General features: G+C 49.4%; 1 protein-coding gene across 4 annotated transcripts in view; it reads left to right on the top strand.

The window, feature by feature from the left end:
• The window catches only part of LOC125625511 (tubulin-specific chaperone cofactor E-like protein), a 98323-nt gene that overhangs the window by 53308 nt on the left and 27914 nt on the right, over positions 1 to 17101 (top strand). For all 4 annotated transcript variants that reach the window (XM_075122259.1, XM_075122257.1, XM_075122256.1 and 1 more), the window contains 6 exons: positions 1525 to 1937; positions 2388 to 2958; positions 4994 to 5586; positions 8263 to 8836; positions 12868 to 13478; positions 15258 to 15819. In XM_075122259.1, the coding sequence (XP_074978360.1) occupies positions 1525 to 1937; positions 2388 to 2958; positions 4994 to 5586; positions 8263 to 8836; positions 12868 to 13478; positions 15258 to 15819 (3324 nt within the window). The remainder of the gene's footprint in view (positions 1 to 1524; positions 1938 to 2387; positions 2959 to 4993; positions 5587 to 8262; positions 8837 to 12867; positions 13479 to 15257; positions 15820 to 17101) is intronic.

Below are 17101 nucleotides of genomic sequence, written 5' to 3'. Positions count from 1 at the left end.
TCGACTAGTGCTGATATAGCTCTGCTAGTCCAAAGGGCCTGCGTAGCCCCTAAAAAAGTTCAAGGTCTGATGTACTGCAGGGATGGTGTCCCTAGCCTCTGTTTGCTGGAAGCTGGGAATGGGCAACAGGGGATGGATCACATGATGATTACCTGTTCTGTTCATTCCCTCTGGGGCACCTGGCATTGGCCGCTGTCGGAAGACAGGATACTGGGCTAGATGGACCATTGGTCTGACCCAGTACGACCATTCTTATGTTCTAAGCTTGACCCACCAATGCTCAGAGTGAAGGCTGAAATTTTCAAAGGGACTTAGACACACAATTCCGTCTTCAGGTTAATGAAAGCAGTGCATCTAAATCCCTTAGATGAATATGGAAATCACAGCTGACAGCTCAATGCCATTTGTAAGAGAAGAATCTCAGCTTTTCAGTGGTAGGAAGTGGGTCTGAGCAGGTTTGTTTTGCCTAATTTGGAACCCACTTGAATATCGTGGGCTTGAAAGGTTGGCTCCAAAGCAAACATAATTGGGGTCTCATTATGTTTAGGAGAGATTTTTGTGGTGGAAAGAAAAAAAGAAAAAGAACAGAGAACATGAGAGAGAGGAAAATCCAGGGGAGAGATGAGCAGAGGGTGGGCAGAGTGAAAAACAAATACAGAGAGGATGTGAAGAGGGAGCAGATGGAATAGAGACTCTAAATTGGCGGGGGAAGACCCTTGTTTTTGCCAGTCTGAATTCTTAGATCTTCCTCCCTCCTTTCAGGTCTCCATTCAGCTAGAAAAACATAAAATAGACTTCCCAATAAAGTGTAGTTACACTGCTGTTATGCTGTTTGATAATTAATAATTGCTAATTCATATAACCCAAGGCCAACTATGTTATGGAATTACTTATCAATATGACTTTGATTTTATAGTTAGTACATGTATTTTTAGAATTCAGGTACATTGACGATGTTGTGTTTGTTCCATAATTACTCTGTCACCTTCCAGTTGTGTGAAATTAGTAACGACAGCTATCAAAAGAGTTAATTATAGTGTAATTACAGAATAATTACCATGGATTCACAGTCACTCTTATAAAGGGTAACTAAAACAGGTTGACTGACTATATTGCAATATATTAAGCACCCATGACTTCAAATTCCAGGGAGAAAAGGTTCATGAACCCAAACTAGTTCTGTGCACTCCCCCCCTCCCCAAAATAGTTTGAGCAGTTCTCAAAACTAGAAAATCTACTAGAAAATCTTAAAATTAAAGTTAAGCATGTGTTTCCAGTGCTTTGCTGAATTGGGCTGTGACATGTTATAATGCTAGAGGGCGGTGTGATGTTATTTGCCATATCACATGGGACGCCCTGTTAGAAAGGTACTGAGCTGGTGGTCCTGCTTTCAAGGCCCGTAAACTTTCCCAAGTGTTGGACCCGGATCGGAAAGAACAAATGACTTGGAACTCTTGATTGTTCTTCTAAGTCGTGTCACGGGTCCTGTGTTCTGACAAGTAACGCAATGTGGGGTTCTTTTAGGGCAGTTTCTCCATCCAGGCGAGATATTCTGGGACAACGCCAACTGCTCCACCAAGTGTCGTTGCCTGGACTTTAACAATGAGATCTTCTGCCAGGAGATGGTTTGCGGCCCCTACGAAGCGTGTGAGCAGAAGGACAAGTTCTACCAATGCGTGCCGGTGGAGAGCAGCACCTGCGTGGTGTTTGGAGACCCACACTACCACACCTTCGATGGCTTCCTCTTTCACTTCCAGGGTTCCTGCGCCTACCTCCTTACCCGGCAGTGCTGGCCAGAATCTAACCTGCCCTTCTTCAGCGTGGAGGCCAAGAATGAGAACCGAGGTGGCTCCTCCGTCTCCTGGTTGAAGGATATCTCAGTGGAGGTTTATTCTCACAAGATCGTTATCCCCAAAGGGAGCTTTGGGAAAGTTAAGGTAAGAGCCCCAGCAAAGAAGGAAAACTCCTTCGGTCAGATCCTTGGCTGGTGCAAAGCGGTTTAGCTCTGTTGAAAGTCAGTGGGTCTATGATGATTTGTAGCAGCTCAGGATCTGGACCAGTGTCTTTGTCTGGAATCCAGGCCTTGTAGGACTCCTCGGGGAGGTGGTGGGGAGGGGGAGTGTTAGTGTAGGTAGTGCTGAAAACTGGAAAGGCCCAAACCAGACCCTTAAAATCCAACCCTCTCTCCAAATGTTGTTGGGGCTGGATTGCAATCACTGGTTCCCAATTCACCATCTTGCTCAGATTCCAACATTGGAAGGGGCCCATTTCCCAGGATCCAGTTCAGCTGCTGCAGTGGAAATCTGGCAGAACCACCCCTTGGGCTCCTAACCGCGTGGAAACCTGGCCATTTTGCCTGATTTTACTCTTTTGCTTTGCTCCTGCAGGTAGATGATTTGGTGACCTCCTTACCCCTCTCCTTGGAACTGGGAGCCATAAAAATCTACCAGAGCGGTTTGTCAACCGCGGTGGAGACTGATTTTGGCATCTTGGTGACCTACGACGGGCAACACTATGCCTCCATCTCTGTCCCGGGCACCTACATCAACGCCACCTGTGGGCTGTGTGGGAACTACAACAAGGATCCTCAAGACGATACCCTTCGCTCGGACGGGAGGCCGGCATCGTCAGTGCTGGACCTGGGGGAGAGCTGGCGAGTGTACCATCCGGAGTGGAAATGCTCCCCAGGCTGCTTAGACAACTGCAGCTTCTGCGACACTGCCATGGAGTCTCTCTACTTCACCCCCGAGTATTGTGGCTTCATCAACCAGACCGGCGGCCCCTTGTGGGAATGTGGCACCATTGTGGACCCCACGGCCTTCGTCCACAGCTGCGTGTATGACCTGTGCAGCATCCGAGACAACGGCACCGGCCTCTGCCAGGCGATCCAGGCTTACGCCTTGGTGTGCCAAGCTCTGGGCATTCCAGTGGGAGACTGGCGAACCCAGACAGGATGTGGTAAGTCTGCACATACTCCGGCTGAACGGCCGCCCTGAGGAGGCGGGAGGTGGTTTCGGGGGCCTGCAGCAGACTCCCGTTGAAGTGAAAACCCTGCCTGAGATAAGCCCAGAGACGAGCCGGCGGGGACTTGATTGAGGCAGCCAGCGTTACGGTGAAAGTCGAGCAGTCCCTCCTTTCAATCCTGAAATGCAACACGAGAAGGACAAGGGCATGCCTAGTAACTAAAGGGCAGTTAGTGTTTTGAACAAATAGAAGGAAATTTGAGCGCCCTATGGAACTCAATGCTGGTATGCCAGGTATTGTAGCTGGACTCAAGACAGGACTGGCTCATTTAATGGCCATTGCCATCAGCTGAGATGCTAAATCTAAATCTCTCCACCTGCTTTCTCTTTTTGCGCCACTTTTGTGCAGAGGGAACTCAGCTGACGTCAGCAGGGTTACTCCTGATTCATACCAGTGCGAGTGAGAGGAGAACGGGGCCCCGCGTCCCATAGTGCAGGGTGTAAGCTGACCCCCTCTGTGAGGTGTCAGGAAAGGACTTTTCCTTGTGTGTGCGGTGCTATCTGACTCTCTGAGTGCAATCGGGGAGGGGGGGGGGGGATATCACCTCAGTGATTTAGAGACGAAGGGGGTGTAATGGAGGCCTTTCGCCTACCTCTCTCTGAACCATCAGCCACTGCCAGGAGACGGGATGCTAAATCTGACGCACCCAGTGTGCAGTGGCGACACCTGTGTCCCAGTTCGGAATGGCAGAAGTGGAATGGTTGCCTTTTTCCAGGCTACCCTCCGCCACAAATGTAACTGGTTAAAGCAAGTGGCTAAATTACCTCTGCCAGCCATCGTATGTAGCGGTGTCAACCACAGAGCAGTAAGGGGATAATAATACTTATTAATAATGGCAATCTAATCGCATCTCTCTACCCAGGGATTCATGCCAGGCTCATTACTCTGGCATCAGAGTGCTGAATGGTAAGAGGGACAAGGTGGGCGAGGTCGTGTCGGTTCTGGGGCCAACTTCTGTTGCTGAAAGAGGCAAGCTTTCGAGCTACACAGCGCTCTTGTTCAGCCTCGAAGCTCAAGAGCTTGCCTCTTTCACCTACAGAAAAAGTTATGACCTCACCCACGTGGTCTCTCTAACAGCCTGCGACCAACACGGCTACAACACAGCAAACGATACTGCCTTATGATAAATTAGAAAGCAATAAGAGATAGATGATAACGAGAGAGAAATCCATAGAGTAGGTCAGCGGTAATATTGAATACTAATGTCTCTTTTTCTATTTATCATCACCATACTTACAATCTGTCTGTTGATCATTGTCTTACATAGATAGGTAGACAGACGGACACATTATCTCACTTATCATTGTGGCATATGACTGCCTAATCATAATAATAATCCAAAGAGTAATAAGGGAATAGTAATAATTCATATAAAATTGGACAGCAGTCAGAGTTAGGAGGGAATCTAAATGAATGTAACTACCACCACCGGAATGGTGTCTGGGTCTATGAAATTCTCTGGGAGATTTTATGTCTCAGCCCATAGTCCCATCCCTGATTTCCTCTAATCTCTTTCCGTTCTCTCCCCTCTCTGATTTCTTGTTTCCTCCTCCTGCCCTCCCTTCATCTCTTATTCTCACAATTTTCACAAGTAGAAAATTCGTGGGGGAACATAGATGAGGAGCTGTGTTGGGAACTGTGGGAGAGAAACCCACAGTGCTGTGAGATTGCGATGGGACGGGGAATGCTGTGGGTGTGAACCGGAAAAAGGACGGTTAGTGTGGGTGCTGAGAGGGCCCCATTCTGATCTCTCAGGTGTGTGAATTAGGAGCACTTTCTCTGAAATCAGGGTTAGGTGACAGCAGAAATTTTGGGCCAGATCCTCACTTGGTGTAAAGTGGCCCGTACGCTTTGGTGCAGCTCTGCTGATTTACCGCAGCAGAGGATCTGGCCCGCAGTTGAAAACAGCTCGGCCCCGAATAACACGAGTAGCCTTTTAACAGCCTCTTCTCAACCTTCCCTCTCCTAGCTGCAGCTGTCCAGTGTCCAGAGTTCAGTCACTACTCGGTTTGCACCAACAGCTGCCCAGCTACATGTTCGGATCTAACAGCTCCGCTGGCCTGCAGCTCCCCTTGCACTGAGGGCTGTGAATGCAACGAAGGCCATGTCCTCAGCACGGACCAGTGTGTCCCCATCCACAAGTGTGGCTGCGATGTCGACGGCAGGTACTATGCCGTAGGGGAGTCTTTCTGGGCCACCGCGGGCTGCACGGTGCAGTGCCGGTGCGAGGACGGTGCAGAGATCAGCTGCTTGAACGCCACCTGCCGGGAAGGAGAGGTGTGCGCGGTAGAGAACGGCTACCGGGGCTGTTACCCCAAGCGAGAGAGCTTGTGCTTGGTGAGCCAGAACCAGGTGCTGCAGTCCTTTGACGGGGTGTCATTCATGTTCCCCCCGGAGCATTCCTACACCCTGCTCAAAACCTGCTCTGAGAGACCACACTTCCTGGAGGTTGACATCAGCAAAAAGAAACCCGAATCCAAACCTAACTGGCTCCGACCCCTGAGAATCCAGGTAGCTGGCCAGGAGGTCAAAGTTGGAGGTTCCAGCACATCTGAAATCAAGGTAAGAATCCTATCAAGGGACAGTCTTCAATTGCGGGAAGCGAGGGAGGAGTCTCTCTCTGCTGCTCACAGAGAGCAAGAGAGCTTTGTGCTTCCATGGCACATTGCATCTGAGAATCGCCGAACTCTTTACACATGTGATTCAAAAAAGTCTTGTGATTTGTCACCACCTCCACTGTGGAGGGTAACCGTGAGCGCTGTGGTGCCCCCATCCCCTGGAGGTTTGGTAGCATGCCGGATGTACCAGAAGCAAGCTCTGTAGGCATCCCAAGCACAAAGCCCTTTAGGCTGTAGCTGTCATTAGGTGCCCACAGAAACTCCCAGGGTCTGAGGAATACCAAAGGGCTGCTTTGCTGGGGCCACTAGAAACAAATGTTGCCGTTACCCTAAGCAGGATGGCTTGATGATACAAGCTAATCTCCCTAAGAAAGAGATGGTATTTATCCCCATTTTACAGAGGGGTAAACTGAGGCAGAGTGGCACAGCTGGGATTAGAGTCCAGCAGCCCTGACTCTTCCCACTAGACAACACTGCCATCACCAAAACATGCTGGTGGACATTTAGGTTGAGATTTTCAAAAGAGCTGCCCCCAAATCCCATCCTTAACCTTTGTCATCTCCGAAGACCCTGAGGGTTATGTCTATGCTGCAGTAAAACTCCGTGGCTGCACTGCGTCAGCTCATTCAGGCTGTGGGGCTATAAAATTGCTATGTAGATGTTTGGGCTCAAGCTGGAGTCCAGGCTCTGTGAGTGGGGAGGGTCCTAAAGCCCAGGCTCCGGCCCAACCTGGAACATCTATACTATAATTCTACAGCCCCTCAGCCTGAGCCCCAGTCAGCTGACACAGACCAGCTGTGGGTGTATTATTTGCACCTGATTGTTTTGTCCTTCTAACTGAGAGAGGCAAAGCAGGGTGGGGGTGGAGGGGATAGAGGCCGAGCAAAGAAAACAGACGTCCCGGAATGAGACAGAGCACGGAAGACAAAGGATTTAATTTGTAGCAGATCCAGACGCTACTTGGGAAAGCTGGTGCTGGGAGCGACTGGCCCATGGAGACTCTGAACGGATGCCAAGACAAAAGGGACGTAGGTGGAAATCAATGTACGATGCCTGTACGGCAAGTCTGTGGGTTTTATTAAAATACTGTTTCCTGCAGAGCCTGGGGTTACAGTGTAGTTATAGTCAACAAAACAGCTATGGAAAACAAGGAACCTTCTTACTGAATGGTTTTGTTCCCTGTGAGGCTTTGCTTGCTTTATTGTCACCAGTGAGCTTTTGCTCTTCTTAGCCTTGCTGAGTCAGGACAGCCACAGGAGAGAAGCGAGGATGCTCTTCTGGCTCATGCATCGTTAACTAAAGTCACTCTTGCAGTTCTCGGCTGAGTTCTGCTTGCTGAATGTTACTAGTGGTGAAGGATGATGCAAGACACCGCTAGAGCCCAACTTGATTGGTCAAATCCCCATTCGAGTCTGTACTGCTGGCAATTCAATAAATCACTGTTTGATTTCTTGAGTGAGCAACTTTGATCAGGACACATGGACAGAAAAAAATCTGAAATCCATTACAGTATTACTTACAAATAGTCTTTGCAACCTTGTTTTAAGCCAGAGCTGCTTACAAATGAATGTGCTCTAGGAACATGGGGTGTCAAGCTAACAGCGATCCTTATTTATTCAGATCCAAATTTGTTGGTCTTACCAGCCACGAATGTCAGCATGGAAAGGGTGTCACTGTCATACATGAAGCTGTGTGATACTCTTCTGCCATGCTTGCAGTTACACAGCTTTACCACTGCTTCACAACATACTGGGTAGTGTGCACGTGCACCACTGCCCTCTACTGGTGGCAATCAGAACTGCTGAGCTGTGTGTCATAGGCTCCATACTGCTAATGGGGATTCTCCTGTAGCTTAAGACCTGTGCTCTTTCTTGAAGGAGAATTTTGGTTCTATCTCAGATTATTTACGTGTATTGTGGCAGCACCTAGGAGCCTCAGCCATGGACCAGAACTCCAATGTGCTGTGCACTGTACAAACACAGAAAAAAAGACAGTTGATACCCCAAAGAGTTTAAAATCCAGATGTTGCTATGAAGTTCCAGTGAGTTCTGTGTGCAGGGTGAAGGCAGCCATGAGGTTCCTAGATGACCCTGGGCTTGTTATAAAATATTCAACCTGCTCAGCTTACAATGGGCCCTCCCTTACCTTCCTGTTTTTTCCACTAACTCTTCAGTTCTGATCTCACGAGGGTGATGGGAGATGTAGCATAGATCAGTGGTTCTCATGCTGTGGTATTTGTCCTACTGGTGGCACATGGGTTGTTTTCAGGCAGCGTGCAAGCTTGGTTTGAAGTACAGCGTCAGAATGAGAATCCATTATAGAATCGTAGAATTGGAAGGGACCTCGAGAGGTCATCTAGTCCAGTCCCCTGCACTCATGGCAGGACTAAGTATTATCTAGACCATCCCTGACAGGTGTTTGTCCAACCTACTCTTAAAATAACTTAGCACCAGTTTAAATGCTTGTTGACCACGCTGTATTTGACACAGATGACGATGTGATGCAGAGCAATAGCACTGTCTGCTGCTAGCTGCGGGAGTAGGACACAAGGCTCTCTGCTTTCAGTGGTCACCTCCATCGCGGCGAGCATTTCACATCCACCACGCGCTTTCGTTTGCAGGTGAACGGCTATGAAGTGGAGCTGCCGTTTTTCCTCCCCTCCGGCCAGTTGGAAATTTATCGGAGCAAAAACGGCACGGTGATTGAGTCCAAAGGGCTTGTGAGAATCCAGTACTCCAACCTGGGCATGCTGCAGATACGCCTCTCGACTGCCTACTTCAACTGCACTGCCGGACTGTGCGGCTTCTTCAACGGGAACATCAGCGACGAGTTCTGCTTCCCCAACGGCAAGTGCACGGACAACCTGGTGGTTTTCCTGCAGAGCTGGACGACCTTCGACGAGATCTGCAATGGGGAGTGCGGGGACCTGCTCAAGGCCTGCAACAATGACTCGGAGCTGCTCAAGTACTACCGGAGCCGCTCCAAGTGCGGGATCATCAATGACCCCACCAACAGCTCCTTCCTGGACTGCCATGGCGTGGTCAATGCGTCGGCCTACTACAGAACGTGCCTCTTCCGTTTGTGCCAGAGTGGGGGCAACCAGTCGGAGCTCTGCGACTCGGTGGCTCGTTACGCTCGCGCTTGTAAGACCGCGGAGGCGGAGGTCGGTCAGTGGAGGAGCTTCAACTTTTGCCGTAAGTTGGGGAAAAGTCTTCGACTTTGGGTGGGGTGAACTTGGACTTCTTCTGAGGACAAATATGTTCATTTTTTTCCCTCCTCCCTTGGCCATCCTTCCTTCCCCTCCGCCCCCAGATCCTTCCCCTCAAAGCTGCGCCTCCAGCCTGCGCATCTGAGGACTATCGACTAAATGTTTTAGTGGTCCCATTGTGACAGATTTTCATTACTAATCTGCCTGGGGCCACAGGATCTTTTTGGGGAGGAGATGACAAGGCACACCAAGTGTCTAAATTTTAAAGCTTTATTAATAAAATAATAAAATAACAGCAGAGAGTGCTGGGAACGCTCCCACGTCACTCAGGGGAAGAAAGCAAGCATTAACGCCCCAAGCCGTAACCCACTTTCATACTCACACACGCACTACCCAAGGCTGGCCAGGCCTGGGTGTAATGTCAGAAGAAAAGGGTGCAGGGAAGGTGGACGGGAGTGCTGTCCTGGGCCCAAGCCATCCAAGTCTGCTGTTGCTCTCCAAGTTGCTCCAGCTCTCGAGGGTTTTAAGTCCTGGGCACCTTGGGGGACATTCCACTCAGGGACCTCTGCTTCTGGTGCTCTTTGTCCCAGTCCAAACCGGCTTGCTGCGGCCTCCTCAGTTTCCCAAAACATCCTCGCTCTGGAGACTTTGTTTCCCCTTCTATTGGCCTTCGCTGTCGCCGTCTCATTTGCTCTCACTGTTCTCGCTGCAATCTCTGCAGCTCTGCTCAACTTAGTTCTCCTCTTCTCACGGCTGGGCAGCTGCTGATTTCTCGTCGAGCCCGTGACTTTGGGCCGGGGCCAGCGTCTTATCTTCACATGGAGCTAGCTGAAGTGTTGAGTTAACCCGTTCTCTGCTCTTCTTCTTTCTCTCCCCTTGGCCTCTCATATTCCGCAAAGGAAACTTCCAGTCTCCACTCACACATCTTTGACCCTCCCCAAAATGCTTTGCGATGCTTGCAACAGTGTTAGCCACATACAATGCTGATCTGCCTTCCCTGGAGACTCCCTGAGGGAGGGGGCATCATTGGGGTGTGACACCATGATGCAAAGTGTCAAAACGTGTTTTTGTTGGGCCTGTGCTATGCAGGAGGTCAGACTAGATGATCTTCTGGCCTTAAAATCAATGAATCTATTCAACATTTTTGGAGGGAGAAAAAAATGGCTTTTTGACCAAACCAAACATTTTCATGGAAAATTGTGAGTTTTTTTGGTCAGAGACCGTCTTTTGTTCTGCGTTTATACAGTGCCTAGCACAGTGGGGTCCTGGTGTATGACTATAATAAATAATAATTCATAGTTAATAATATCTATTGTTTCCTCTGTTTAGGTTTTTATAAGGTTGCCCATCACTATCGTGTCTGGGTGCAACATAGATTCATAGGGTAAAAACCTGGCTCTGTTGAATTCAATGGGAGTTCAAAGGAGCCAGAATTTCACCTATAAATTTTAAGTTCAGAAGGGAACATTGTGATCATCTTATCTGATATCCTGCTTAGCACAGGCCAGAGAATTTCACGCAGTAATTCCTGCATCTAGCCCAGTATGACCTCACTGAACAGAACTTGATGCTCTGATTCACAAAAATCTCTGCAAATGAAGGCTTGGTGGTGGTTTTTTGCTATTTCACCAGCTTCAGTCAATACAGGTTTTTTGTAACAGTAGCCAATGATGCAAGAAGAAGTAGTCTCTTACGTCGCTATTTTAAGCCATGCATTGGGGTCAACAAAAGGAAATAGTCGGGGAGTTTCTTAACTTGTTTACCAGCTCCTTATTCAGATGAGCACCAGCTTCAGCCCCAGTAGCACTGTAGCAAAGTACAGTCTTGTGTTGCAGAAAGAAAACATTTATACTTGTCAGGAAGAATTGGCAAGTAAATGGGAAAATTGTACAAATTAAGAAGGTAATCTGGTTTGGGCACAAAAACACAAAGCTGTTGCTTTTTGTGCTCAGGCTGTTTTTTAAGCACTTGCAGACAGAGGTCTCCCAATTAAGTAATTTCATGATGGCATTTCAGGAGACATCAGGAGTTGTATTACACTGTGTCTGAGTGTTCCAGAATTGCAGAGGGATTCTAACAATAGTGTAAGCCATCAGCAGAGAGTAATTTGAATAAGTTGTGTTTTTTTGCTGTCGCTGTCAGCTTGCCGTCGATGTTGTAACATTCATAATTCAAAAGCACGTGTAAAAATCCCACACCGCAGAAGTGCATAACAGGCAATGAACCAGCCTTCCTGTCTCAAACTGAGGGCTTATGGGAGTCTGTGAAAGGAGGAGGGAAGGAGAGGTGGCATGATCTAGGGGACAGGGCTCTCAGAGTCAGGAGACCTGAGGTTCTATTCCTGTCTCTGACACTGACCTGCTTTGTGACCTTAGACAAGTCACTTTCTTGCTCTGTGCCTCGGTTTCCCCTCCAACCTTTGTCCAGCTTGCCTGTTTAGACTGTAAATTATTTAAGCCAGGGACTATCCTGTATTGATACTGTAATGCAAATATTAATGGTGGTGATAGGAGAGAAGCAGGATGTGGACAATGAGTCCAGAAAAGTCGACCACCTGCAATTTAGAATGGACTGTTGGCAAACTGATGTTTAGGCACAATTAATACAATAATAACATCATAATCCCTAGCTCTTATACAGCACATTTCATCAGTAGATCTCATCGTGCTACAGACTGCAAAGGAGGGCCAAATCAAAAGACGGATGGGCAACCTGAGGCACAGAGAGGGAAAGTGACTTAGCCAAGGTCACCTGGCAGAGTCAGTGGCAGAGTTGGGAATAGAACCCAGGACTCCTGAGTCCCTGTCTAGTGCTCTATCCACTGCCTCCCAGTAGAACATAATGGTCTCTTCATGCTGTTGAGGACATGTCACATGTAGTCCGTGGTTGTTATTGATACAGAACACTGATATGACTCTGCAAATGCGCACAGTTGCTGCACAAACTTGTCATAAATAACATCTGTTCCCTGGCTCAAAGAACTTGCCGTGTAAGGGACTGTGATCCAGCAAGGTGCTGAGCCCTCTGAGCTACTGCTGAGACCAGTGGGGCTTGAGCATACTCAGCATCTCCCAGGATGTGGTCCTGAGATCCAGGAGATGAGACCTGGAAGAATAAATAAACAGGAAGATGCAGAGAAGAAGGTGGGAAGGATTCCTAAAGGAGAAGGAGGAGAGATGGAGCAGATACGCAGAGGGGAGGTTGATCCAGGTGTAGGGGGATGCATTGGTTGAGGGTATGAAGCTGAGAGCAGGTAAAAGAGATGAAGGGAGCAGTAAGGCAAGAGAACCAGGAGATGTAGAGGAAGCGAGAGCCTAGAGGTGGAGGCCTGGAGCTAGGAGTTCTTGGAGGCAAGGGCAAAGAGCCTGAATGCCATGTGCTGGTGTGTATGTGGCGGCAGGGAGGGGACAGGAAGGGATTCATGGAGGAGGGCAATGCTGGGTGAAGAAGGTGAGTCTCAGACAAGGTTGCAGCTGTGAGCTGAAGGCAAAAGAAAGAAGTTAAGGTGTGATTCATGCGGTGAACTAGGTCAGCATCTCTGATGAAGACAGGTGTTTCAGACAGATGGGGCAGTCAAAGGGAAAAGGAGACGGACAAGACCAGAGAGATGGAGGGGGAGAAACTCTCTGAGAGAGGCCAGGGGGGAAAATCCACAGAAATTATCGAAAGAGCAAGAGGGCCATACTGAACTGGATCCTGAGATGAGACGGAGAGGAAGCCGCTGCAGCAGGCAGAGGGGGATGAGCAGGAAACCAGATATGGTGGCAGGATGAGGAGGGAGAAGTCAGAGGAGATGGGAGGTGAAAATGGGACAGGAGGATGCCGGGGCCAGGGAGGGGTACAGTTCTGTTTTCTTTCACAGTAGCTTCTGTGGCACTGTCCCCAATAGCACAACTTGCTCTTTGTCTCACTGATCCCACGTCCTCCTTCTCTCTGACCTGAATCTCCATCGCCGGTGACCGTGGAGCCTTTCTCCCCAATAAGCCATTGACGTTGTGTGTGTTTCATTGCCTCCAGCTCTTCAGTGCCCTGAAAATAGCCACTTTGAGGAGTGCATGACTTGCACCGAGACCTGCGAAACCCTGGTCATCGGCCCCGTCTGCGTGGACACCTGCATGGAGGGCTGCCAGTGCAACGAGGGCTTTGCCTTCCAAGGGTCCCAGTGTGTCCCCAGGAGCGAGTGTGGCTGCAGTTTTGAGGGGCATCAGCTCTCAACCAACCAGACCTTCTGGATGGACATCGACTGCCAGTTCTTCTGCTACTGCAACGGGTCTGACAACAGCGTGCACTGTGAGAACATCTCCTGCAAGGACGATGAGTACTGCCTGGAGGAGAATGGCCTCTACTACTGCCAGCCCCGCACAGATGCCTCCTGCATCGTCTCCGGCTATGGCCATTACTTGACCTTTGATGGGTTCTCGTTTGACTTCCAGAGCAGCTGCCCTCTGGTCCTTTGCACAACGATTTCCAGGCAGCGAGTGGAGAGGTCGGATACTTTCCCAGGATTCACCGTCACAGCCAAGAACGAGGACCGGGACCCGTCCCTGGCCTTGTGGGTGAAGCAAGTTGAAGTGGACGTCTTCAATTACAACATCGTCATCCACCGGGCCTACAAATACACGGTGCTGGTGAGTCGGCTGGTCATAGTATGACCAAGACGGTAGAGGAGTGGAGGGAGAGGCAGCAGGCTGGGGTTGTGGGACTCAGTTGAGCACAGGATACACTGCAATCTAATTGGGGACAGGGCAGGAGTTGACGCTATTGGAAGGTGGTGACGTTTTGGTAGATCCTGACCGATGGTCTTGTTCACCCTCGTCTGCTGTAGCTCTTGAGTCCTGAACAAATTCTGTGTCCAGAATTCCTTATGGTTCCTATCTGAGCATTTTCTGCTGCTCCGCATCTTTCATTTCATGAGGCTGCCATTGACTTGACTTTCTTAGGGGGCCTTCTGTTTTTCCCTGTGCTGCCTCCATCGTTGTATAGAGATCAACAGTGACATTTGTTTGTACCAATGCTTTCTGGAAGGATAAAACCCCAGCAAGCTGCATTGGAGGGTCCAAGCCTGTCTGTGCATATGAAACTCTTGTGGGAACTCCACGGGGGAGCTGCATGAGGAGGACTTGCAGGATAACTGGGTAACCACATCAAGGCAGGAAGGGGATTGTATTTCTGAGCTGTCTTAAGAGCTGCAAGCAAAGTGGGTGAGGTTCTAACTGACCTACAAGGTCTGATTGTTTTCGGAGCAGAACCTGGCAGCTGGTAACGAAACAAGCTGCAGCGTGGTGTTAGAGGTGTGTCTTTAAGCTCTTGTTATGCATAGCTACCTAGAACTGGAGTCTAAATAAAACAGAGCTCTTGCAAAAAGCAGAAGCACTAAGTGATTGCTGAACACCCCGTAGGGCATGATGCAGCATCCTTGGGCAGCATGGAACACTTCTTAGCAGCAGGAAGTTCCCTGTGATGAGCTGATATTCCACTGGCGCTCATCTGGGCTGTCCATGCTGTCAGTTCCCCACACTGGGGGCTGTGAGACAAAAGTCTGTGGAGTCTGGATCCTGGTGTCCCAATAGAACCTATTTCCAGTAAGAGCCAAAGCAAAACACTTAATCCAAACGTGCCCAGGCTTTGGGAATGTTCAGATTGAGATCCAAATCTGGGTCAGAACTTCACGGCTCTGGGCCCATTTCTAATTATTGTCACTTTTGTGGCCTCTCTGCCAAGTGGTAGCAGATGTCTGGGACCTGCAGATTGGTTTGTTGTGAGAGAAGAAATCTGTGATGTAGATTCTGGGTATTTTCTTAAGACATGTCAATGCAATCACGTAGACGTATGTGAGCTCGTTTTAATATGGCTACATTGGGTACTAGCACAGTGAAGCCCCAGCAGCAACTGCTTCAGCATGAGCTCGCCACCCGAGTAATTATCTAGGGTCCCAGGCAGGCTTGTACTACTGCGGCTTCACTGCTCAGGCACTCGAGGTAGCTGGAATAATGCTAGCTCAGGTATATCTACTCGAGCTGCAGTCGCACCCTGTGATTGCGGGTCAGACGTACCCGTTGGGTAGCTTGTTTCTTCGCACTGTCTACACCAGTCCTGGAACAGAGGTGCTCACAAACAGCACACAGTATGGAAAAGGGAACCCCAGTCTGGAAAAAGCTGGGAGCCAGATCTAGCCCAGCTCCTGCCCAATGCAGCATCCCCCTGTGCTTCATCCAGGCTGTTGTTGTTGTTGTTATAATTATTATGGTAATCATCACTTTCTTCTTCTAAGAGCTACATCACAGTTAGAGCTTGCACAATAGAGCATCTCCCATGAGGTGCATATCCTAAAACAAATGGCATCCCTTGATCCCACCTTCAAGTCCTTGCAGATTAATGATTACCCACCCGCTTCTGTGTCCTTGCAGATTAACAATGAGCGTCTCTACCTGCCCTTGAAGCTGGGCCAAGGGAAGGTGAACATCTTTGCCTTTGGCTTCCACATTGTAGTGGAGACCGACTTTGGGCTGAAGGTGGTGTATGACTGGAAGACCTTCCTCTCCGTCTCCGTCCCGCGAAGCCTCCAGAACAACACCTACGGCCTCTGCGGCCGCTACAACGGCAATCCTGGCGATGAACTGGAAACCTCCAGCGGGCTGGTGGCCTCCAACATCGACGACTTCGGCCAGAGCTGGGTGAAACGGGACACCTTTTGCCAGGTGGGCTGTGGTGACAGGTGCCCCGCCTGCAGTAAGGTGGAAGGGTTCTGGAAACCCCAGCAGCTGTGCAGCCTAATCCCCAGCAAGAGCAGCATCTTCACCAAGTGCCATAGCAAAGTCAACCCCGGCTTCTTCTACAAGAACTGCCTGTTTGACACCTGCATTGACGGGGGATCTGTCCAAACCGCCTGCAGCTGGCTGCAGAATTACGCCAGCACCTGCCAAACCCAGGGAATAGCCATCACCGGCTGGAGGAACTTCACCTCGTGCTGTGAGCAGAACCTTTTCCTTCTACCTTTGCCCCTATAAATTACTTGGATGATCGTCTGCTTTCAGACCAGGTCCTCAGCTGGTGTCGCTCCACCAACTTCAATAGAGCAATGCCGCTTTGCACCAAAGGGTCTGTCTCTTTGTGTGCAAAAACTAAAGCTTCCCTCTCCAAAGAGTGGGGGACGATATGGTGAGAAAATGGCAATACACAGTAGATGGAGCTAGATTCAAATCCAGTCCAGTGGCTGTAACTGGTGCCATCTGATGGCTGTTCTGGGTGACCGGCGTGAGATGAATTTAGTGGCCTTGGCCCAGTTCCTAGTGGGCAAGTGTCTGCAACACAAAACCACCACTGCTCCTGGTGCTAATTGGCCCCCTGGTTGGCCACCTTGGCAGCAGGCACTGGGTGGGCCATGGAGACTGAGCTAGTTCTCGGTGATCCCTGCAGGGCAGTGCCCTTACCCATGCATAATCAGAGGAACTCAGTCTCCCAGACTGTCAGCCTGGCATTTTCCACTAGCACCCCAAGTCTGGTGACGAGGCAAGGCGAGGGAATCAGTGTTCAGGTCCCAGCCAAGCAGCGTAGGTAATCTCCGTAGCAGCTACATGGAGCTGCACTGCAAAGAGAGAGGCGGCAGCATCGTAGACACCTCTGTGGAGGGATGAGCCTCATGAGACAGTGTTGCCCAGTGGATAGGGAACAGAACTGGAAGCCAGGACACCTGAATTCTGTTTCCAGCTCTGTCACTGACCTGCTCTGGGACCTTGGGCAGGTCATTGAACCTCCTTGTGTAGAACTTCTCATCTGTAGAACAGGAACCATGGTGGCCTAGTGTTGTGGAATGTTCTGAGATGCATGGCAGGAAAGCGCTATGCAAATGTTATTGTTATTAATGATGAGTATGATTGCCGTGGTGTCTGGCTTTTCTGGGGGGAGGTGGTGAATATGGGGGCGAGGAATCCTTGACACTTCAGGGATTCCTAAGGAGAAGAACCAAGGTTAGGCCCCATAATAATGACAAAACCAAAAATAATGGGTTAAAAATTAAACTGACGATATGAGACAGGGAAGAAAAATAGTTCAACAAATAACTCAGCATGAAAGAGATGTGTACCAGAGTCACGGGAGATTATCTCTCATATCAACAGATCCGTAAAGGAAATGGAGCTGCAGGAGGATGAATTATGGGGCAGTCACTAAATCTGAAGGTTTCCTAAGCACTTGGCAGGAAACAAGTTTGTCTCCGGGTATTTCTCCAGGCTTGTTGGAAAACCCTGAGCCT

This window comes from Caretta caretta, chromosome 22 (assembly GCF_965140235.1).
Source record: "Caretta caretta isolate rCarCar2 chromosome 22, rCarCar1.hap1, whole genome shotgun sequence".
Taxonomy (NCBI): domain Eukaryota; kingdom Metazoa; phylum Chordata; order Testudines; family Cheloniidae; genus Caretta; species Caretta caretta.
This window is presented reverse-complemented; position numbering and strand designations above follow the sequence as displayed.